The sequence below is a fragment of the Eurytemora carolleeae genome, unplaced genomic scaffold (assembly GCF_000591075.1).
Source record: "Eurytemora carolleeae unplaced genomic scaffold, Eaff_2.0 scaffold1, whole genome shotgun sequence".
NCBI classification, from domain to species: domain Eukaryota; kingdom Metazoa; phylum Arthropoda; class Copepoda; order Calanoida; family Temoridae; genus Eurytemora; species Eurytemora carolleeae.
Window position 1 is genome coordinate 48116 of NW_019396081.1, and position 24541 is coordinate 72656.

General features: G+C 32.5%; 1 protein-coding gene across 6 annotated transcripts in view; it reads left to right on the top strand.

Annotated features, from left to right (window-relative positions):
• Positions 1–18994, top strand: part of LOC111716844 (protein msta) — a 36290-nt gene extending 17296 nt beyond the window's left edge. The window contains exons 11-22 of one of the 6 annotated variants that reach the window (XM_023492368.1): positions 1838–1908; positions 3207–3328; positions 4303–4397; positions 4476–4531; positions 4628–4665; positions 5731–5788; positions 6280–6316; positions 7358–7424; positions 8310–8507; positions 10434–10519; positions 12915–12992; positions 18928–18994. In XM_023492368.1, coding sequence (XP_023348136.1) covers positions 1838–1908; positions 3207–3328; positions 4303–4397; positions 4476–4531; positions 4628–4665; positions 5731–5788; positions 6280–6316; positions 7358–7424; positions 8310–8507; positions 10434–10519; positions 12915–12963 — 877 coding nt within the window. In that variant the 3' untranslated portion in view covers positions 12964–12992; positions 18928–18994. Of the gene's footprint in view, positions 1–166; positions 238–1837; positions 1909–3206; positions 3329–4302; positions 4398–4475; positions 4532–4627; positions 4666–5730; positions 5789–6279; positions 6317–7357; positions 7425–8309; positions 8508–10433; positions 10520–12914; positions 13027–17202; positions 17226–17311; positions 17400–18927 lie in introns of those variants that run through there. The other 5 variants (XM_023492354.1, XM_023492362.1, XM_023492375.1 and 2 more) reach the window with 5 other exon arrangements.
• Positions 18995–24541: the final 5547 nt, after the last annotated feature.

The window sequence follows — 24541 nt, forward strand, 5'->3', positions numbered from 1 at the left end:
ACTATAGATTATAGTTTTCGTAAACTATAGATTAGAGTTTGCGTAAACTATAAAGAAGAGTTTGCGCAAACTATAGATTAGAGTTTGCGTAAACTTGCGTAACCTATAGGTTAGATTTTGCGTAAACTTGCGTAAACCATGGATTAGAGTTTGCGTAATGTTGCAGGAGATTAGATATTAAGAAAACTTGGAGTTTTGATTGTATTTGTCAACGCTGTCAGGACAAAACAGAATCAGGGACAATCATCATTTATTATAATTTGTAACAACAATTTTTATATGTTTTACATTTTATGTAAAGAGTTTGTTTACATTTTCATAGCATCCTAGAGAAGACAAAAAAATAATTAAAAAAATACAAAAGCTTAAATTTCAATTTTGTTTTCATATTTTCATAATATTTTTTTCGCCATAATTAGTTCATTACAGTTTAGTTAATTATCTCAATATTTAAGATTTCATAAACCAAAACTAATTAAAATTTTAACTAAAAACGATATAATCAAAAACCATTTTTCAGAAAATTTTAAATACTAGCCTTAGAGGGCGCTTCGCGCCCATCTTCTAAATTAATTGTGAACATGTTCTCTTTGTGTACATCGTAAAACAAAACAAAAATAGTTCGCAAAAAATTCCGTGGATTTTCAAAATTTTCAAAAATTTAATGAAGATCGAATTTTGATAGAGACACATATTTGAAATTTTGATCATTTATAAACCTTCCCTGGGGTCCCTAGAATTTGGGCCCGATCGGTTCAGCCGTTTTGACGTTTATTGGATACAAACAAACAGACAAACAAACAGACAAGCCAAATTTATATATAGAAGGTGGAATTTTTTCTTGGAATTACATACACCAGCAACTAAATTTTCAAATGGAATTTTCAAAGTTTGAACTTTTTAAATTTTTTAATTTTTATGGAATACCCTTTATTGCATGGGAAGTTTTTTAACATTTTTATTTAGAAATTGAAATTCGTGGAACTAGAAAAAGAAAGATTTGTATTATTTATTTAAAGAAGTTGGTATAAAAAGCTACTTTAAAGCTCTAAATATTTAATCAATGCTAAAATAATGCAGCGACAATTGGAAATTTTTTTAAAGAAACTTGGAACTTAATCAAAATTTTGTTTTCCTTCAAAGAAATGCAAAACTCACTGTATTTAGAAAATTACTTTTCAATCGAAATATATCTTTTTTTAATAGCCCGTTTGAAGATGGTTTAAGAAAAATGAATAGAGAAGAAAAAAATCATTTATAACATATAATATCATTCTTGTCTGTTTGTCTGTTTGTTTGTTTGCTCGAAACGGCTAAAATATTTTGCCCTCTTTTTTAGGAACTGTGATGGCTCCAGGGGTGGTTTATATAGCTTGCCACTTTATGAAAAATTACCCAACAAATTTTTTTTGTAAATTTTGAAAATGTACAAAGTAACAAACGATTTGACTCATATCGTTCATTTTACAGGGGTTGGAACTTGAAGTATACATTTTAAAAAAAGCACAGACCAAGCCATAGGATATTGCAAAATCGGTTTGCCTTGAACAAATTGAGCCTACATGCAACAACTGAAAAATTCCCTGTTTTTTCGACTTAATCTAATTTTTACTCTTAAATTTGTACCCCCCCCCCCATTGAAAATAAAATTTCGCCCTCCCATGACAAAAGTGCTAGTTACACCCCTGTAATTTGAAAAGCGGATTTAAAAGCTGTTTATATCAACATTTTAAACTAAAGAAATATAAATTTTTTGCTTTTTCTCTCTTATTCTGTTATTTTGTGAAGTTTAAAAATCTTAGCTTATATATATTATGTAACCCATCTACTGGTTTAGAAGGGGGGATATCAACAACACCTGGAGTTTTGACTGCGTCTGCTCAAGGTGCAAGGATAGTACTGAGCAAGGAAAGTAATTCATATCAAGGGTTCTACTAACTCTTTATTTGATACAAATATTAAATAAAATGTATTCTACATCGTTCATATTATCTAAAGAAGGCGGGCAATTGTCCATATCATCTAGAAAAGGCTGGATATTGTTCATATTATCTAAAAAAGGCGGACAATTGTTCAAATTTTCTGAAAAAGGCGGGCAATTGTTCATATTATCTGAAAAAACCGAGAAATTGTTCAAATTTTCTGAAAAAACCGGGCAGTGGTTCATATTATCTAAAAAAGGCGGGCAATTGTTCAAATTATCTAGAAAAACCGGGCAATTGTTCATATTATCTAGAAAAACCGGGCCATTGTTCATATTATCTAGAATAACCGGGCAATTGTTCATATTATCGAGAAAAACCGGGAAATTGTTGAAATTATCTAAAAAAAAACCGGGCAATTGTTCATATTATCAAAAAAAAGGCAGTCAATTGTTCAAATTATCTAGAAAACCGGGCAATTGTTAATATTATCTAAAAAAGGCGGGCAATTGTTCAAATTATCTAGAAAAACCGGGCAATTGTTCATATTATCTAAAAATGGCAGGCAATTGTTCAAATTATCCAGAAAAACCGGGCAATTGTTCATATTATCTAAAAATGGCAGGCAATTGTTCAAATTATCCAGAAAAACCGGGCAATTGTTCATATTATCTAGAAAAACTGGGTAACTGTTTATATTATCTGAAAATAACGGGCAATTGTTCATGTTATCTAAAAAAGGCGGGCAATTGTTCAAATTATTTAGAAAAACTGGGCAACTGTTTATATTATCTGAAAAAAAACCGAGCAATTGTTCAAATTATCTAGAAATAGGGGGAAATTTAATAATATTATTTATAAAAAGGGTAAAATTAATGATGAGTGTAAAATCAAATGATTATATAGTATTAGTAATGATATATGATAAATTTTATAACTTGAATTTTGATTGAGTATAAGATTGAGTGAACATTTTTAAGTTCAAACCAATTTTGATTTAGCAGTGATTCATGTAAAGAAATATATTCCGTTCTTATTTGTCAAAACTACGTTCTTGTTTATGTAGCTAACATCCACTTATTTCATTTAATTACATTTCTAAGAAGAAAATAAAAGAGAAATCTTAGAGATTTTTCCATGAAAGGTAAAAATATAGAAATAGAAAATATAAGCGGATAAAATAATAATAAAACTTAAACGCAAATTTTGGACACTTTGCACACAAACAGACAAGAGTAAAACAGATTTATAATATTTGAAAAATATGATGGTTTGAGCCTGCAGGAACCTTTGTATCTGGGGTTAACTGTGATGCTTGCAAATATTCTTACCTCCTTCCTACCCAACCCCTGCAGTACAATTCAGACTGGTCTTGCTTAGACTGCAACCATACACTGCCAGGCCAGGTACGGTACCATCTACGTCCACAAACTGCCAGTCCAGGTTAAGTACTGTTAAATATGCCCAAATTTACGTAAATCAACTGCTCATTACTAATAATATTCCGAGAGACGGTTTACAATTTATTATTACTTTATACAAACAAAATCAAAATATACTATACGATCGAGTAGCGAAAATGAGGTAGAATACGGTTGAGATATTATAGAACCAATTTGCCTCCGCTCATCGAAAGGGTTCACAACGAACTGCCCCATCTGTAAGCATTTGTTTGACCCTCCATCTCCCGCTAGGGTTCCATCCCTAGCACCTTGGCTCGGCGGGTCAATACCCCTGGCACAAACGCTACCCTGAGATAAGGGATGGCGTCGCTTGATCTATTTATAACTCGGCTTCGCTTGGTCTAAAAATAACTGCAAACTTAGCTTTGATATATACACTCTAGGTTTATATTTCCATCCATAAAAATGATCGCAACGATCCTAAAAGCCGATAATCGCTAAAAGATCAACAAATATCGTACCATCATTACAGTACGACAGCTTCTGTACACTGCCCGGCCAGGTAAAGTACGGTCTGCATTTACTGACAGTCTGGCCAGGTACAGTACAGTCTGCATCCACACACTGCCCGGCCAGGTACAGTACCATCTACGTCCAGGTTAAGTACGACATCTTCTATACAATGCCCGGCCAGGTAAAGTACGGTCTGTTTTTACTGAGAGTCTGGCCAGGTACATTATGGTCTGCATCTACACACTGCTCGGCCAGGTACAGTACAGTCTGCATCCACAGACTGACCGGCTAGCTACACTTTTTACCTTTTTAAGTTAAATACACCCATGTTTAGGATTTAAATCCAAGCCATGGTTTAGCCATACCGGAGAAATAAGTTAAACTTGGATCCACTTCGTAGTAGTTATAGTTTTATGTTCTCTAGGTAATCTCTGAAAGATTAGATATAGTTTTTTGTTCTCCAGGTTATCTCTGAAAGATTGGATAAGCTAGAACTTGAGATTGAAAGCGTGCCCAAGAACGAACCTGAGAGATTGGAAAACCTTCTCAGGAGAATGAGGTAAATCTTTTAAATATTAAGATTAATATTTTTGATTTTTGATAAAAACTAGCTCTAGACACTTTCTTTATATTTTAGATATGTTCTCCACGAAAATCATTATTTGATAACTGACACGAAGAGAAAGCTGATAGGAAAACTTTTAATTAAAAAATAAAAAAATTCGTTTAATTTTGTAATTTATTAGAAATTTAACCTTTTTTCCCATTAGTTAAATGAAAGTTCTTCAGATATTTACGGACACAAACCCGGCTTTGAATTGGAAAAGGTAACATTAATAGCTCACATCATCCAGACAGAACAAACACTAGGTGGAGAGAATATCAGAAATATGTAGACGACATTTTAAAATGATTTTCTTTATTATTCCTGCGAGGTGGGGTAAGCATTTCAGTTAAACTATGCGAGGTGGGGAAACCAATTTTGATATGAGCCACTTTTAAGAAAATTGAAATTGTTAATTTAGAGAATATAAATAAACAAAAATAAAAAAACCAATTTATTTAAAGATTATATTATAAATTATAACAATTTAAACGCTTTTGAACTAAAGATGATATGAAAACCAAAAAAGGCCATATTTACACATTTGGTAGTTTTTGGTTTAACTGAAGATATTTAATAACACAATTTCCTTACCTATCATCATGCATGGAAATGCATTACATAAATTATCAAGTGATTATTGATTTTAATACAAAAGTAAGAATTATAACTACTATAAGAAAATAAACTTACTCGTGAGTCAGTTCAAAATTCATTCCTGAAGATGCTTATCTGCATTCTTAGCATTTCTTCTATTTTAAAACATAAAACAGAATAAAAAAATAAAATAAAAAATAAGCAAAATAATACAGTATTCTGTAAACATTTACATTATAAAGCGACACAACTGTTTAATGCAAGGGGTACAAATACAGGGTGTCCCACATCATATTAGACCGAGAACGGGTCTAAATTACGATTTTCGGGACTAATTAGAAAATTTAATTAGAATGAATCATTTTGAAAAATAATATAAGGCTTATATAAGAATTTTCTTGCGGAAAATTATAAGTTTTTCGAGTGTTAAGGGTTTATTTGGGTGTTAAAGATTGGAGATAATCTAATATGATATGGGACGCTCTGTATGTTTCCTTTTGGCTTCAATGCACTTATAGAATGTCGTCTTCTAAATATATTCGAGCTGGTTTTGGTCCAGTCTGGATAAAAAGTTTTCTTAGATTTAAACTAAATTTTAAAGATCTGAATTTTCAACATTGAATCAAAAAAGTGAGACTGGAGAAAAAATGAAACGCATATCTTTCGGAATCTTATTTTATCTCTTTTTTAGTTGAGCAAGGAGATTTTGGAGAAAAAAATAGATTACTGTGATCACCTTTTATCTTTAGGAAAATATTAAAATATCTTAAAAAATTAAGTTATAAAAGAACTGTAGAGGTAATTTCTCCAAGGAGCATAATTTCCTTCTGCTTCTCTTTGAACCTTCACTGAACAACAACGAGAAAGCTATGACCATTTTCTATCTGAAAAATTAAACAATTTAAAATTTTCCTTTTATTTTTGTTGTAAGATTCCGCAAGTCACTTTTATATTGAACTTACAATGAAAAATGATCAATTTTAACCTAAGATATCTTATCTCATTCATCTTTAATTTAATAAATGTTTAAAGGATAAATTCGGACATGCCAATTTTTCAGGGTCACTTAGAATCACATATACAGTCCCTTTATTAGCAATATATTTGACGCTAACAATATTCAACTGTTGAATAAAATCTACAAAACCCAATGTTCGCAAACGCACTATTGGACTTTTAAAATACATAGTTTTTAGAAAAATAAAAAACTTTAAAAAAAAAATATTTTTGGTATGTTTAGCTTCTCGTCTCTCTCCTGGACAGTCTGAGATGAAAGGGTATTATTATTACACTTCCTTAATTATAGATTTTTCGTAAGATTATTGGGACAAAAAGAATCAGAGCTGGTAACAAAAAGATAAAAGAGTTCCATATCTTCATCTTATAGTTATTTCTCCCCTTGATCAAAGCTCCCTTCGTCCCCTGACTGAATAGAATCACCATGCGGTAAATCCAATAAATATTTAATAAATCTGCAGATTAACAAAAGATCAAGATCAAGCATTGATCTCAATATCCACAAGATCAATCTCACTAGCACTGCAAACCAAGATGTGCACGCTCTTACGCTAAAATCGAACAGTATTTTACCAATAACTTCGTCTAAGCTCGAAATATAAACAAGCGCGTTGCATTTTTAAAATGTGTATGCCTAAGGCTACAGAAAAGTATGAGTAAGTTTGTGAGGTAACTCAAAGGCCAAGCCAATGCATTGCGACACCTTAAAGTCAAGGATGCCTGAACATTTGATGCGAACTTTCAGAGTTGTCCATATGTCCATATGTTTATACAGTAAATCCCAGATATATGAATACATAGCAAGAGTTTTTTTATAATGTATAATTCCAAAGAAACTTCTTTTTATTTTTAATTCAAGGTAAATTAATAGCCCTGAAATATAAATGCAATTTATATATTAATATTAAACTTATTTTTCCGCGGCAATTGATCTTAAATATGTAATACGACATTATAAACAACTCTTGCTATGTATTCATAAATCTGGGATTCATCTGTATCATATCCAAGGACTCTTAGAAAATCTCTGAGTATGACTTATTTGTGTTCCTAATTCCAAAAAGGTATGAATATCATGTGTATCTTAAAGGGAGAGTTTGGGAAAATGAAAGAGGGTAATTTTACTTTTCTTTTTTACATATATAGGGAGATAATGGTTAAAAACGTCTTTTACCGAAGATCGTATAAAGAACCTGTACTAAACAGATAGAAGTAAAATTAGTAGCAATCGATTTCGAATTCAATTTTATATCAACCTATACAAGGTCATTTAAAAAAGGTAAACAATTCTTTAAATTTAGGTATTTACTATGGGAGAGGCATGGGTGTACTCTGAGGCTGGCGCAATGGGACTGGATCAGAATGAAGGTTAAAAAGAATCCTAATTTTAAATATTAATTTTAAATATTTGTTCGGCTCAAGAGATCCCATGTATGTTTAAGCCAAAGAGAATAGATAAGTATAGAGTTGAATTAAATCGAAAAAGTGTAATGCATTCTCGAAGTAGGAGTTTTGAACGTCGAATTTGCGCTCAAACTCAGGATTTACAGATCTTTAAAAGTTTTCTATGTCTCAAATGAATCCGAAAGAAGTTTTCCACAACACTGCATACTCAATTCGACTACCTTACAAAGCCGGTCACTCCCTTTAAAGCAATTATTTATATTTCGATGTTTTTTCTTATTTAAATTTTTTAGATATTTAACAAATTGCTCAAAAAAATTTGGCTCTTCTTTTTTTCTGTTTAATTATTTATAAAAAGTTCTGGTTTAATTTTTTTTAAAGGAATGTAAAATATAACAATTAAGCTCTGTTCTTCTAGTAGCAGTGGTAAATTAAGGTTTTAGATCAGATGGAAAGCCATCTTTGTCTTGTTCACAATTTTTAGATATAAAAATTCTAAAGCTTAAAATGAATTTCTGTCCGAAATTTGGAGAGACATGAACTCAATGATTTGTCTAAATTACAATAAGGTTTTATATTTTTAGAACAATTATCACCATTACCCTACCAGTAATACTCTTTAATTGTCAATAAACATAAAATAATGCTGTATAGGATGATATTACTTTTTTCAATAATCTGGTTGTAAATCAAAAGACAAGGTTTCTAAAAGGCTTATACAATATTTACAGAACAAACTTGACAACGGTCAATAATTTGGAGATGATTTGGGTTTAAAAATTAATGTGGATCGGATTAAAAAATTTAATGATTGTTTCTCCCCTTAATACTGAAACTGACCATGTTTAGTGTACCACAATCCAGTACGTAAACAGTCTACAAGCAGTGTGTGCCTCGCTGCGTGAGATTATCTCTATTCTCGGCCCTATTCGCGTAGACTCGGTTGAGGGAGGGAACGGAGTGAAGGTAGGAGAAGAAGACGACCTTTATCTTCATCTTCACTTCGAGGGGAGGAAGGGGGAGAAACCCTTCGCTGTTCAGTGCTCGGTAACACGCTGCAGTGTTACCCTGCTAAGTGAGGGCTGGGTAAATCAACTTTAAAGGGACTGTAAGCCTAATTTCACGTGACCCTTTCAAGAGGGTAATGCCCGATTTACAAAGCCAGAGATCTGTGTTTAAACGTATCGAAATCTGCTGAAAATTCCGGTGTGCACTGCGTACACTGTACAGTGTACGGTTTGAACTCAACGCAGCGCACACCCCGGAATCATACAAGCGGATTTCACACACATACATCTCTGTATTCGACAAACACATATAGGTTTTAAGAGTATCATTGTAAATTGGTCATTATCCTCTTTGCATGGAGAGTCACTTGAATTTACGCTTACAGTACAGTCCCTTTAAGGTCGGAATTAATGAAGAGCGATGTGGATGATGAAGTTGGTACGAATAGTTGAGCTACTTCTCTACGTTGTTAAACTATCCATATATAATTCAACTATCTCTTGCTGTTTATTAAATCCGAACCGTGGCTACTTCTTGCATATTGCATTTCTTTATCACAAAATTGTATTGGCACAAAAATTTTTATTTTTTTATTTTGTAAAAAGTTGATTTGCCCAACCTGTCTCAACTTTTAACAAAATGCTTCAAATTCCTTTTTATAAAAACCTTAACAGAAATTAACCTCCTCTCTCCCCTCCTCTCTTCTTAATCTGCAATTATTATGCAACCTGAAGAGATTAAAGGAACTCTAGACGTAATTTCAAGTTAAAGAGTGGAATATCCGATGCAAAAAGGTTCCCTTTTAAACCCTCTGTCTGAGTAACTATGAGAAAGATATCATAGTTATTTTTCTGACAATTTCTCATTTATTCCATTCATTAAAGGTACCGTTGTGAATCGGTCATGGATCTCTAGAAATATGGAAGGGCACTTGAAAATACGACTAGAGTTCCTTTAGCAGTGTTTTGAAGTAATTTTCAGCAAACCTCAGAAATGTTATTTTTATGTTTTTTATTTTGTGAATTTTAAGAGACTCTGATTTATTTTTGCGAAACTCTATGCACAGTATAAAAAAGTGTATTTTAAGCGTTTATATTCTGATTGCATATATGATACAGGGTGTCATATTGGATTAATCAAAAGGTTGTACTCGTTAAATGACGAATTTCAATGTAGGTTTGCTTTGGAATAATACGAGCATCTACATTCACCCATTTAATACATGCTTTATTTAATCCACTATATTGTGGGACACCCTGCATGTAAGCAAAATTGAATTAAATATTAAACACTCATTTAAGCCTTTTGTAATTTATAAAAATGATTTGATATATTCGTATTTATTTATTTTTCTCAATGTAACAAAGCAAACTTTTAGACAGGGACAGATACAGACATTTGTCAGGGTGGTGGGGGGCTCAGTGAAAAGTGAACACCCCTTAAAACCGTGGATTTCAAGGATTCAGAGTGGGACTGAGCCCCGATACCTCCCCGCCACCATGTTTATATTTATCATTGAGATGCTTGTGGATCAAAAAATTCTGTGCCCGTTTTCATCTTTGACACTTTTAAACCTTTTATATTTACTTTTCTTATTGAAGATACTACTAATATTTCAGAGAGAATTAAAGGAGGTTTAAACGTTCATAATCTCATGAAAGAGATACTTCATTGATGGCATGGTTGATTCTCAGCTGTACCCTTCAAAGCTTTGTCTGATCAAGTATGAATAAGATATTTATGTTTTTGTGATTGAAAGCTTTATATTTTCAATTGTGGTTTCTTTAAGAATACGACTTAAGTACATTTCTTGCTTAAAAACACCACAAACCAGGAAAACGACGGTAACTTCCACACTATTGATCAGATCAAGGTTTCAAGAGTACCTTTAAGAACCATGAAATGCCTCTCATTTAAAATTTTTTTTTTTATTAAAATTAACTTAAAATTACGAAAATAACCCAGGCTAAGCATGCGTTAGAGGAGATTGAAAAACAGCTGGAGACTTTAGAAAAACAGACTCTATACAGAGATACTGCAATTACACTCAGGTAGATACAGACTCTATACAGAGATACTGCAATTAAACTCAGGTAGATACAGACTCTATACAGAGATAATGCAATTACACTCAGGTAGATACAGACTCTATACAGAGATACTGTAATTACACTCAGGTAGATACAACCAACTTGTAAAAACACGGGCAGTCGGAGTACATTTGAATTTCCGAGCCGGGTCAACCTTTCCGGTCCCAGTTTGTACTGTAACTAGCTCTATACAGAGATGCTGCAATTACACTCAGGTAGCTACAACCAACTTGTTAAAACACGGGCAGTCGGAGTACATTTGAATTTCCAAGCCGGGCCAACCTTTCTGGTCCCAGTTTGTACTGTACCTAATTCTATACAGAGATACTGCAATTACACTCAGGTAGATACAACCAACTTTCAAAAACACAGGCAGTCGGAGTACATTTGAATTTCCGAGCCGGGTCAACCTTTCCGGTCCCAGTTTGTACTGTACCTAGCTTTATACAGAGATGCTGCAATTACACTCAGGTAGATACAACCAACTTGTTAAAACACGGGCAGTCGGAGTACATTTGAATTTCCGAGCCGGGTCAACCTTTCTGGTCCCAGTTTGTACTGTACCTAATTCTATACAGGGATACTGCAATTACACTCAGGTAGATACAACCAACTTGCAAATACAAAGTTACCCACAAAGGTTGTGATTTCAATAACGACCTTTAAGACTATAAGATGACGGCTTAATAGTTCCATCTTATTTCCTATCATAACTTGGAATTTAAGAAATAGTTTAAGTAATAAGTAATGGGAGGGGGGGGTGAAAAATATGACATCCAAAAGCAAGTTTTTTCATCCTTTTTGATACTTTTTATCCTTTTTGATACTTTTTTATCCTTTTTATCCTTTTTGATAATTTTTTATCCTTTTTGATACTTTTTCCACAACAACTCATTAATTTCCCTTAAAAATCAATGATTTCCCCCAACTCAGCAAAGAAAGCACCTGATCTTTTTTTTGGCACTCCGTACAAATAATTCTAACTTTTGGAGAAAAACATTATTTTCAAAAAATTATGGTGGGGGGATGATTAAAAAGAATTAACACCCCTGAGGTAGAATTGTGTCTTCTACGTTAAAAACTCGATACAGAAAAATGATGATTTTAAGTGTGCGGAAACTTTTAAGCTAAAGAATAAACTGATTAAATTCCGTACAGTCGTCTCTGAAGTCTCATTCTTTGCGGGTAACCCTGTAAAACCCTGTAACCCTGTACGTGCCAAGCTCAATTCGCTCAATCCTGGGTTTAGCATAAGATTACATTAGCCTTGTTTACAGCAGACACGAAAATGGTAAAAATAAACGATAGAAATAATTTCAATATTGCAAAGACTATGGTTTTTATCCCTGGACACTGGACAGTGCAAGGTTTTGAGAGTTTTTAATTAAAGCTGCCATCAGTCTTGAAGTATAGTGTAATCCTGATAAAGGAATTTTTAATTAAAGCTGTCATCAGTCTTGAAGTATAATGTTATCCTGATAAAGGAATTTTTAATTAAAGCTGTCATCAGTCTTGAAGTATAATGTTATCCTGATAAAGGAATTTTTAATTAAAGCTGCCATCAGTCTTGAAGTATAGTGTAATCTTGATAAAGGAATTTTTAATTAAAGCTCATCAGTCTTGAAGTATAGTGTAATCTTGATAAAGGAATTAAACACTTGCCTTAAGCATTACATTGCTAATATTTATATCTTTGCAATATTATGTTCTAACCCTTTTATATCTTAACTACTTATGCGTTGCCAATAGTCAACAATATCAAAGGTTAAGACCATCAGGTTACAAAGATATAGGTATTAGAACACTTCAGTGTTTAATTCCTTTCTCCCTCAGAGCGTAAACATTTTAGATTTTTAGATTCAATGATACATTTTCCGACCTACGGATTAATTTAAATCGATATCCCATAATGAGGAATTGAGCGATTAAAATTTAAAGGTGCCCGCATCTGATATTGAGATCAGCCTTCTAGATTAAGAATACCTCGACCTTTGCATTTACAATTGTATTTTCAATATTTGATATATTTTTCATTCTGGTAATCAGGAAACATATAAAATAAATGTTTTCTTTCATGCACCTCTGACCCTTAAGTAAAAGTAAATTCAACCTAAAGTCTGACCGCGTCAACCTTGTTGCACCGGCTAGTCCAATAGAGTGTCTGCTTTATTTACCCAATGTCCGGGCGATACAGTATAAACTGGGACCGGAAAGGTTGACCCGGCTCGGAAATTCAAATGTACTACGGCTGCCAGTGCTTTGTAAAATTACAAAGAAATTTCATAGCCTACTATTTTCTAATTACCACTGTATCAGAAAAGTAAAATATTGTTTTTATCAGGATTTATTTTTTCAGGCAAAGTCGGACTGAGACCAGATTCAACAGAAGATCAATTGCTTTATAGAGGACTAGCTCAAGTACCTAATATTACCCGTAAGATTAATAAAATTTGAGCTTTGAAAAAAAATTAGATTTTTTAGCCTGTGTATCCATAGTCCATGGATTCCTTAAAAATTTGTATATACGAGCGAAGAGCTTTATGATATAGATAGATAGACATGTTGTGATAGATAGATAGATAGATAGATAGATAGATAGATAGATAGAAGGCTTGTTTTTTAATATAATATTTTTCATCAATTATTTCTCCGAAGTTTCTCTTTGGTTGGTTCTTTACACTATCTTTTAGCCTAACAGTTAAGAAATCTAAATATGAGGTAGATATACACCATGAACTGCCATAAACAAAGGTATGCATAATGTGTACATATACTCTTTGATAACTTTTTGTCCTAAAGGGGGAGGGGGTTAGATTTTGAAGAAACACTAGTTATCTAAATATACTTGTGAATAATAATAAAAAAGCATTCTTTCTTTTAACTATTTTTTTGCCCCCCCCCCGTTGCAGTAAACAGAATTGACGCATCAAAATTTGTTGCTTCCTTGTTTATTTTTATTGATTACATTTGTTTTCTTGTAGTGGCAGTTTCTTATTGTTAAAAAGAATTATAAAGTTTTCTTCCAGTACAGTTTTAAATGTAAATTTGGTTTTTGTTAAAATTCTAAAATCAGCACTACAATAATATTATTGGTCATTTTTGTTGTTGATAATATACATTTGATTGGTCCTTAAACTTAGTCTGTAGTTTGATGCTTGTTTATCCGATCTTAGTTTAACTTTTTGTTTTTTTAAAGTTTTAAGTCAAGATTGTTACTTTTTAAAAACTTTTTTAAAAATCTTTTTTATTATATTTTTCAAAAATATGTCTTTTAATAAACTACTTTTGTTTAAATTACCACTGCTAAAAAATTATTGTTCATTTAGATCTTATCTATTGTAATATGTATATATAATTGGCTATTAAAGTTTTTTGTTTAAATTACAAATGCTATAAAATTATTGGTTATTTATTTTTTTGTTGAAATACATTAAATTAGTACGTAACTTGATATGCAGTTTGATATATTTTTTTTTACTATCCTATAACCAATCATAACTTTTTTCTCTCTCTCTCTGACAAAACTTACTCTTTTTAAATTTTTTTTTTAAAAATCATTAAAGCATTTTTTTGAAAATAGCTCTGGATTCCTCCTCCTATAAACTAGATTACTTCCTTATTTTCTCCTGGTGTAGAGAAGAGCTAGCTCTGGGTTCCTCCTCCTATAAGCTAGATTACTTCCTTATTTTCTCCTGGTGTAGAGAAGAGCTAGCTCTGGGTTCCTCCTTCTATAACTAGATTACTTCCTTATTTTCTCCTGGATGAGAGAAGAGCTAGCTAATGGTTCCTCCTCCTATAAACAAGATTACTTCCTTATTTTCTCCTGGTGGAGAGAAGAGTTCTGGGTTCCTCCTCCTATAAACTAGATTACTTCCTAATTTTCTCCTGATGGAGAGAAGAGCTCTGGGTTCCTCCTTCTATAAACTAGATTACTTCCTTATTTTCTCCTGATGGAGAGAAGAGCTCTGGGTTCCTCCTCCTATAAACTAGATTACTTCCTTATTTTCTCCTGGTGTAGAGAAGTGCTGGCTCTGGGTTCCTCTTCCTATAAACTAGATTACTTCCTTATTTTCTCCTGGTGGAGAGAAGAGCTCTGGGTTCCTCCTTCCATAAACTATATTACTTCCTTATTTTCTACTGGTGGTAGAGGAGAGTTCTAGGTTCCTCCTTCTATAAACTAGATTACTTCCTTATTTTCTACTGGTGGAGAGAAGAGCTAGCTCTGGGTTCCTACTGATCAGTATTCCAAGTTGAGACGAATTATCTGAACAAACCAAACATAACAACCACAAACTAACAACAATCTTCAGAACTTAAAGGATTTCTCGGCGTCAGTTACTTGTCTTTCAAGGGTTTCCTTTAATCTTTTAACTCTCTGAAATTTAATGAAAAAGTTTTAAGAGGGTAGAATGTAAATTCTAACATAAATCTTGAATAGAAAAATATCTAAACTCCAATTAGTTAGTTTCATAGAATATCATTTTTGAGAAACTAATATCTTTGAAAGTCTTCATTTTCCCCTGAATCTTGCATTTCCAGTATGGTATCTTATAGCAAATAAAATTAGATATCTAAGAAAAACTAATCAACTAATTACGATAATATTGATTGAAATAATGATTGAAATGTTAGCGATATCTTAAAACTTTTATAATCCCTAACTTCCTGTCCGTTATTTCGAATGTTTAAAATTTCGAAAGGAATTAAATTTTTGCCACACACTTAAATTTCTAATCTCTATATATTTGCAACTGACCCTGTAAACCATTCAAATCACTATTTGATCTAACAGTGTTAATAGTTTAAAATATAAAAGGGTTACGACAACTGGCTGCTGAGATATATGGATAAAAATCAGGGATTGTGGCATATTTGTTTGATAATTTAGGTTGATATTACGAACCAAATATTGGGGGTTATTTTAACAGCATTGAATTTTGGAAGAGGTTGTTGGAATATGTTTTTTTTTCTGGAAAATGAACCGAGTTTACGCCACACACTCTGATTTTTTATCCATATTTCTTTGCAACCAAATGTCGGAGACCTTTGATAATTAAAACTGTGAATTCTGTTAGATCAAGTAATCTGATTACAAAGAAATTAAGCTCATGACAAGAACTCAGCTTCTTTTACAATTGTAACCATACTATTAAGAAGAAATCCTCATTATTGACCACAGCTTTTTATCGGAGACATCAAATTTTCATTGGAGACCCCAAGTTTATCATCGGAGACCCCAAGCTTTTCATCATAATTCCCAAATTTTCCTTAGAGACTCCAAGATTTTCTTAGGAGACCCACAAATTTTCTTTGGAGACCCACAGCTGTTCATCGGAGACCTCAAGCTTTTCATTGGAGAAGCTTCTGTTTCGTCAGAAACTCCTAGGTATTTATTAAAAACCCAATAGTATTATCGATTTTCATTGGGGTTTCAATGAAAATCTGTGGTCTCCGATGGAAAGCTTGGGGTCTCCGATGAAAATCTGTGGGTCTTTGATGAGATGGTCATGGACTTTGTCATTTAACTTTGACTGCAGTATTAGTAGGTGAAAGTTTATGTAAATGTTAAAATGATAAAAGTTCTTGAATTGCGAAGTTTAAAGTTCTGTTTCAAGATCAGCTCAAGTACTTTCCAACACCTCAACTAAGAATAATAATGGACATTTTGTTTAAAGGAATTGAGTCTTTGCCACAAACTTTGATTTTATAATCTCTATATCTTAGACCTTAGATATTATAAACTTGAATGCTGTTAGATTTAGATATTTAAGTTTAAAATATCAAAGGTTTCCACCCTCAGGTTACAAAAATATAGGAATTAGACGATCTGAGTGTCAAAGACTCGTTTAAATCTGAAAGCTTAAACGTAATTTCAAGTAACCCTGTGGCATGTCCGATTTAAAACCGTCTCTGAAAAGCTGTGTTTGATCAGAAATAAATTAGATATCTCTGTTCGTGTTTTTGAAAACATGACTTGAGTCTTTCTTGATTCAGAAACAATAAAGAAATTATCAGATTTGAGCATTGTATATAATATCTTCCCAAGGATTAATATGATTAAGTGAACGGTTGTGGAATATGTAAATAAACTAGATTGGCGTGAAATTGAACATTTTAAAACATGTTTCTCTACAAAAAGGAACCTGAGTACTTGCCTAAAACTGTAATCCTTACATCATTGCAACCTCATGTCGTTACGTAAAACTAACTACACAACAAAGTACATTCTGTCTGAATTCAAGTTTCAAATATTTCCGATCATATTTTGGACTCTCATTCAGAATTCGTTAAAACTCACTATTTCTTTACAGATCGTTGCAAGAAGGTTAAATGAATGAACACAATTTTCTTCTGTTTATTATACAACAAATATAAATGTACATAAACGTTTACATGAGCAAATTGATTTGTATTATTCCATTAAAAAATGTTTGATTAGAAAACTATTTGAAAATAGCATTTTTTTGTTTTGGACAAATAATAAAACATCAAATTACAAATTGTTATTTCTCTTTTTTGTAACAGGTATGTATTTGGTTCTAAGCTTGTTAAATTTGTCTCAATGATTATATTATGATATGTTTGATATCTCAGACACAGATTAGATTAGGATCAAAGCTAGAGTCGCTAGAGTACTATTTTAGGAACCAGGAGTGCAGAACTAGCTGGAGTACTATAACCAGAAGTACAGATAGTAGAACTTACTTGAGTACTATAACCAGAAGTACAGAACTAGCTAAATTACTATTTTAGGAACCAGGAGTGCAGAACTAGCTGGAGTACTATTAAAGAAATCAAAAGTACAGACCTAGGTGGAGTAATATTAAAGAAACCTGGAGTACATAACTAGCTGGAGTACTGTTAAAGGAACCAGGCGTAGAGAACTAGCTAGAGTACTGTTAAAGGAACCAGGAGTACTAGTACTGTTTAAGGAACCAGGAGCACAAAACTAGCTGCAGTACTATTAGATGAACCAGGAGTGAATCACTAGCTAGCTGAGGAGTTGTTAAATGAACCAGAAACCAAATTTAATAAATAGGGGAATTACTTGAACTTCAAAAACTAAGTTGAACCACTTCCCTTGAACTTGAATTGACACAGCGCAAAAGAGAAGTGGTTTAACTAAGTCCGTGTAGTAAACCACCTCTCATTATTTATCAAATTTTGTTCCTGGAGTATTTAACTAGATGGGCTGACAAAGGAGGGAAACGTGGAAATAGAAATTTAACCATGTAAGAGGGAGCAATATTATTATCATAATTATCAGGCTTATAGGTATATCCGGAGCACTACTGTTGCAGAACTTTTCACTGTCTCGAAGAATGATATCACAAGTATTCTGAAAATTAAAATATAAATTTGTGTTTCAGATTATAAATTTTATTTTTTTAAATCTCCTTTTCCTGCTTCCCTAATTTTATACTTTGTACTTGAATGCACATGTATATTATTATAATATTTCTGGTCTAAGATGTCCAAAAAATCCCAAAAGAAAGATTCGGATCATTAGAAACGACATATGCAACACGCACCTCTGCCCCTTTAGTAAAATTAAATTCAACATATATGAATTATAAAGTCTCACCGCGTCAACTTTGTTGCACCAGCTAGTCCTGTCCATAGAGCTAGGTACAGTACAAACTGGGACCGGAAAGGTTGACCCGGCTCGGAAATTCAAATGTACTACGGCTGCCCAGGGCAAAGGTGTGGTTCATTTTGTCTCTCTTCATTGGCCGGACATTAGTTTTAATTGTTTCTGATTGGTTAAAAAAACAATTCAGTCAATTAGGAAGAATCGATCACGTGGTATCTTTGCCTGCCCCCATATGGTCGAAATTCTCCGTTGTCGGTCTCCGACAAAGGAAATGAGAGTCTTTGTCACAAACTCAAATGTTCTGATCTCTCTATAGCTTTGCAACATGAAGCTGTAGACCTTTGATATTTTAAACTTAGATTATTTTATTTTTTAATAATGCACAATATCCAAGGTTTACGACATTAGGTTGCAAAGATTAAAGAAAATCTGAGTTTGTGACAAAGAATCAATTCCTTTATATTCAAAAATCCTTTTCAAATAATTTAAAATTTAGATTATTTTGTAGATTATGATATAGATTATTGTATAGATTATTATATAGATTATTATTTGGATTATTATATAGATTATTATATAGATTATTATATAGATTATTATATAGATTATTATATAGATCATTATATAGATTATTATATAGATCATTATATAGATTATTATATAGATCATTATATAGATTATTATATTATATTGTATTCTCAAATGTTTGTAGTTTTTAAAAGTTATTGTAAACCTGAAAATGATTTCCAACGCTTCTCTCTAGAAATGTTTTCAGGAACGTGTAGCTTTGATTGTTACAAACAGGTAGCTGAGGGATAGTTGTAGCAGAACACGAGTAGAATTCTCCATACGCACTAAACCAAGGAGTATGGAATAGAAGGGAGATACAACTGACGCGGCCCGCCATACCACATTATTGTACATGCTTTGCAGACGGTACTTCATTTGTATAAGAAATATCTGATGTACAATTACCACGTATACAATAACCGATTCTGAATATTTCTTATACAAGTGCAAAACATGTATAATCATATGGTAGGGCGGGCCGCGTCAGTTGTATCTCCCTTCTATTTCATACTCCTTACACTATATAAACAAATTCATCTTAGAAACAAATATAAGCGACAACTTTTTAATCGTCTTCGCTCCTGCGACATTCATTCATAAATCTGAAAGTACAGGGTGTCCCACGAAACATGAAAGTTGGTAAATAGTTTTGAAAGTCTTCTTCCAACTGTATAAGATATTTAAGACTTTTTGTAGTTTATTTAGTTTAAACAATCTTTTACCCTAATATATTTTACTTTGAATATGGATGCCATAAAATATTTATTCTTTTTCTCTTTAGCATTGACATATTATGGAAGAAGACATTTTAAACTATTCACCAACTGTCATGTTTGTGGGACACCCTGTAGCAGAAACAGCTAAATCCTTTTGCTGGGTGTTCCAAATGTGATCTACCTAATTTGTACCTCCAAAAATGACTGAGATATTAAGAATTTTGACTCAATTTCAATCTTCTTAAATTTTAATTTCCATACTTCATTTTCAAGATGACACGCATATAGAAGTTTACCAAAGAGATAATAAAATATATTGATCATTACCATAGATAGGATAACATAAAGAAAAGTTTGCCATAGATATGATAAACTGATGTTAGGTACTTTCCCAAAGGCCTTTTCCCAAGCGGCAACTTCCCATGGGTATCTTCCCAAGTGGCAACTTCCCATGGGTATTTTCCCAAGTGGCAACTTCCCAAATGTGCATCCCAAGCGGCAACTTCCCAAGTCTATCCTTCCCGCAGCACCCAGTCCCCTAACCTTGTTCTAGCCGTAGAGCTCGGCTTCATTGCGGCGACTCGTAACGCCTAACCTAATCGTTGGGAAGTTGCCGCTTGGGATATTAAACATTTGGGAAGTTGCCACGTGGGAAATTGTCACTTGGGAAGTCGCCCTTGGGAAAATGACGTTCGAAAAGAACCTAACCATACAGATAATAAAATTTATAGAAGTTCACCATAGAGATGATAAAATATATAGAAGTTCACCATAGAGATGATAAAATATATAGAAGTTCACCATAGAGATGATAAAATATATAGAAGCTCACCATACAGATAATAAAGTTTATAGAAGTTCACCATAGAGATGATAAAATATATAGGAGTTCACCATAGAGATGATAAAATATATAGAAGTTCATCATAGAGAGGATAAAATATAGAGTAGTTCACCATAGTGATGATAAAATATATAGAAGTTCACCATAGAGATGATAAATATAGAGTAGCTCACCATAGAGATGATAAGATATACAGAAGTTCACCATAGTGATGATAAAATTTATAGAAGTTCACCATAGAGATGATAAATATAGAGTAGCTCACCATAGAGATGACAAAATATACAGAAGTTCACCATAGTGATGATAAAATATATAGAAGTTCACCATAGAGATGATGAAATATAGAGTAGCTCACCATAGAGATGATAAAATATACAGAAGTTCACCATAGAGATGATAAAATATAAAGAAGTTCATCGTAGAGATGAAAAAATATATGATAAAATATATAGAAGTTTACCATAGAGATGATAAAATATACAGAAGTTCAACATAGAGATGATCAAAATATAAAGAATCGCATCGTAGATATGATAAAATATATATAAGTTCACCATAGAGATGATAAAATATAGAGTAGTTCACCATAGTTATGATAAAATATATAGAAGTTCACCATAGAGATGATAAAATATATAGAGGTTTACCATAGAGATGATAAAATATATAGAAGTTCCCCATAGAGATGATAAAATATAGAGTAGTTCCTACCAACAAATGTTCCAAAGCATATTACTGGTTTCCTGTTCTTGATGCTCGATACTGGAGTTATAAGTCTCCTAAAACAGATTTATTAGAATGGATCGGAACAAATGGCCAACCCGGAAAACGGAAATGATTAAAACGATTGCAGATGAGGATACATGAGGACTGAAAATATGTGTTTAAAGGTCTTGTTTCCATATTGAAAATAAATTAAAGAGATTTTAGTGAATTTCAAATGAACCTCCATGTGTTGCATGGCCGATCAGATAAACAACATCAGCTGTTGTCTGACCAGATATAAAGGATTAAGGACTGGTTACGTCCATTATGAGCAGAAACATACGGATTTTTTTTTTCATTGGTAATGTTAAACAGGATTTGAGGATACTGTAATTAATCCAACATGTTACTTTTAAGATGGAACATGTTACTTTCAAGATGGAACATGTTACTTTTAAGATGGAACATGTTACTTTTAAGATGGAACATGTTACTTTCAAGATGGAACATGTTACTTTTAAGATGGAACATGTTACTTTTAAGATGGAACATGTTACTTTTAAGATGGAACATGTTACTTTTAAGTTAAAGTCTCAATAATTAGGATAAAGCTTAAAACGCGACTTAAAGTTTTAATTTGCTGATACATATCTCCACAACTAACGCTTAAAGTTGAAAAGGATAACATTTTTCGAGCTGGAGTCACGACCACTGTTAAATAACTTTAAAACATTAAACTTTTATAGTAACTCAACACTTGCCTTATATCTTTGCAACCTGACGTAGTTTCCAATTCTACTAGATCAAATTCAAATGTTTAGTATAAAAGGTTTACAATGCCAAGTTTCAAAGTTTTAAAGGGATTTAATATTAAAGTTTATTAATATTATTTATGAAAGGGTCTGAAGGTGAAATATTAAGCGACCCTCCGCGCAAAGATGGCACTGCCAGATTTCTATGAATTAGATATCCATGTTCAAGTTTCTTTTAAATATTTATATTCATTTTGCGGCGTCCTTGCGAAAGTGACTAGCGTATGTCTTGGAAGAAGTAATAGAGAAATTATTAATTTTCGAGTAAAAAAACCGAGGGTATTTTCCTCCTTTTTAATCAGATTAAAGATTTGAAGGGTACCGTTGTAAATCGAGCATCATGCCTTCTTTGCATGTAGGGTCACTTGAAATTACGCTTACAGTCCCTGTAACCGAGTACTTAGTTCCAACCTCGTGAATGATAGAGTAGGAATCTCCGCATTGATCCTGGTTTAAAGCAACCTCACGGATACAGGTCGAGTGCTCCAGGTATTCTAAACAATAGGAAAATAAATAAATGTCAGAACTCCTCAAAAAAAGGGTTGAAAACAAGTTGACATTGTGTGCTTCTACATAAGATTGACAGGTTTGGTTTTCATTTGAATTCTTCCAAAATAACAAAAAGAATAAGAATAATAATGATAGATAGATCGATAGATAGATCGATAGATAGATCGATATAGATAGATCGATAGATAGATCGATAGACAGATAAATGTACTTTCCTGGATACATTCGTTCCCTCTGATGAGACCACTAAAAAAAAGTATGTCAAACTTAAAACAAATGGGAACCATAAACTATGGACAAGGAAGACGACATTAGATCAATCTTTTGTGTTGGTGATGTTGTTTTGAAGAAAATAGTTCCTTGAACATTTATGTCAAAATAAATAGTAAAGTGACATGTGTGTACACTGCACAGTGAAGAGTGCTTACCTGCTGAGTCTCATGTTTATAAGACCTTTAAAATTATTTTGTCTTCCCATTCCACAGTTTAATGGGTCTAAGTGTATCTACATTAATTAGCACGTTATCCATCGATATTGGAACGTTAGTAAAAATGGAAATGGACATCAAAAACGTCCTTTCAAGAGGATCTGCACGACTAGAAAACAAAGCATTTGACAAAAAGCTTTTTTTAGTATGTAATATTTTAAGAACACTGAGCTTTTAGGGCGCTTCCTACACTAAATTTGGGTCCGATCGGTTCAGCCGTTTTGACGTTTATTGGATACAAACGGACAGACAGACAGACAAGCAAAGTATGTGTATAGATGTAGAATTCTGAACCTGCAGAGTTTATCCAGTCCTCCTTCAGTAGTTACAAACCCCATATCATTCTCCAGAACAACCTTCCGATCAATCAATCAATCAATTAAGAAATAAATCTATTAATTATTAAATCAATTATTCAATCATCAATCAAAAAATCTATCGGTTATCAAATCAATTAATCAATTAAATAATCAACCAACAGTTCAATATCAATTAACCTTTTACTCAATATTTTATATTTTATATCTTTCTTCGTAATGTAAAACTAATAAACGTTTTTAATATAAACAAACAAGAAATCAAAATATTAGAAATATCTCACAAGTTTTCATATTCTTATCATTTTGTAAATTATTAATAACAATATATTTTTTGTCTGAAGCAATAAACATAATATATAAGTAGCTGAAGTGCCAAACGTTGCCCGTGGGGGGGGGGGGGTTTAAAAGTCTAAAAGAAGTTTTTTTAGCCTATGTTAGCCCTTGGGTACCCGTGGTTTTTTTCTAAAGAAAATCAGCCAATTTGGTCGGTCCATGTGTTGACTAGCTAAAGGGAAGACATAGATATATATTTTATTAGCTGAAGTGCCCGGCGTTGTCCGTCGAATTTTAGTAGCACTTTAAAAAAAATTTATATTAAAAAAATCGAATTTTTCAGACCAAGTTACCTTTAGGGTACTCAAGGGTTCCCTCAAAAATGTTCAGCTAATTTGGTCGAGCCTTTTAGCCAGCTTTTAGTGACATATAAATATATAATATATATTAACGAAGAGCTTTATTATATAGACTAGCTGTAGTGCAAGCTTGAGCGCAATACACAAAAGAGGATGTCAAAAATTTGTTCCAATAATTTTTCATAAAGTAATTGAGTCTTTACCACTAACTCAAAATTTATAATCCCTGGTAAACTTTCAACCTTTGCTATTTCAAACTTGAATAATTTGATCCAATTGAAATTTATAGTTTGAAATATTAAAGGTCTACGACATTGGGTTGCAAAGGATAAAGGGCATAGAAAATCGGAATTTGTAGCAAAGACTCAATTCCTTCAATTTTGCAAACTTGGGCATAAAATCCAAAATAGAGGAAATACGATTTGTCTCCTTATCCAATACTTCGGTCCAGATTTTCAGCTTTTAAAAAATCTAGAGAGGAGATTTTGGATCTCAATAAAAAAAACTAAAAATACTTATTTGACACCCCTGGCATACTATTTACGTTCATAACTTTTATATAACTTTTATATAAGATACAACCACAGTCAATTGAAAAAATTTTTTTTAGAAACCATGAACTTTTCCCTTTTTGTGATCAATATATTTGATAGTTATCCTCATGCATTCATGAAGAAGAGTATCTAAATATGTTTTCATCATGTACCAATTATTTTTCATCAGAAATCGGAGGAGGGGGAGGGGGCGGGAAGGGAGCCAGTGAAGGGTGGGTGGGGGAGCCAGGGGAGG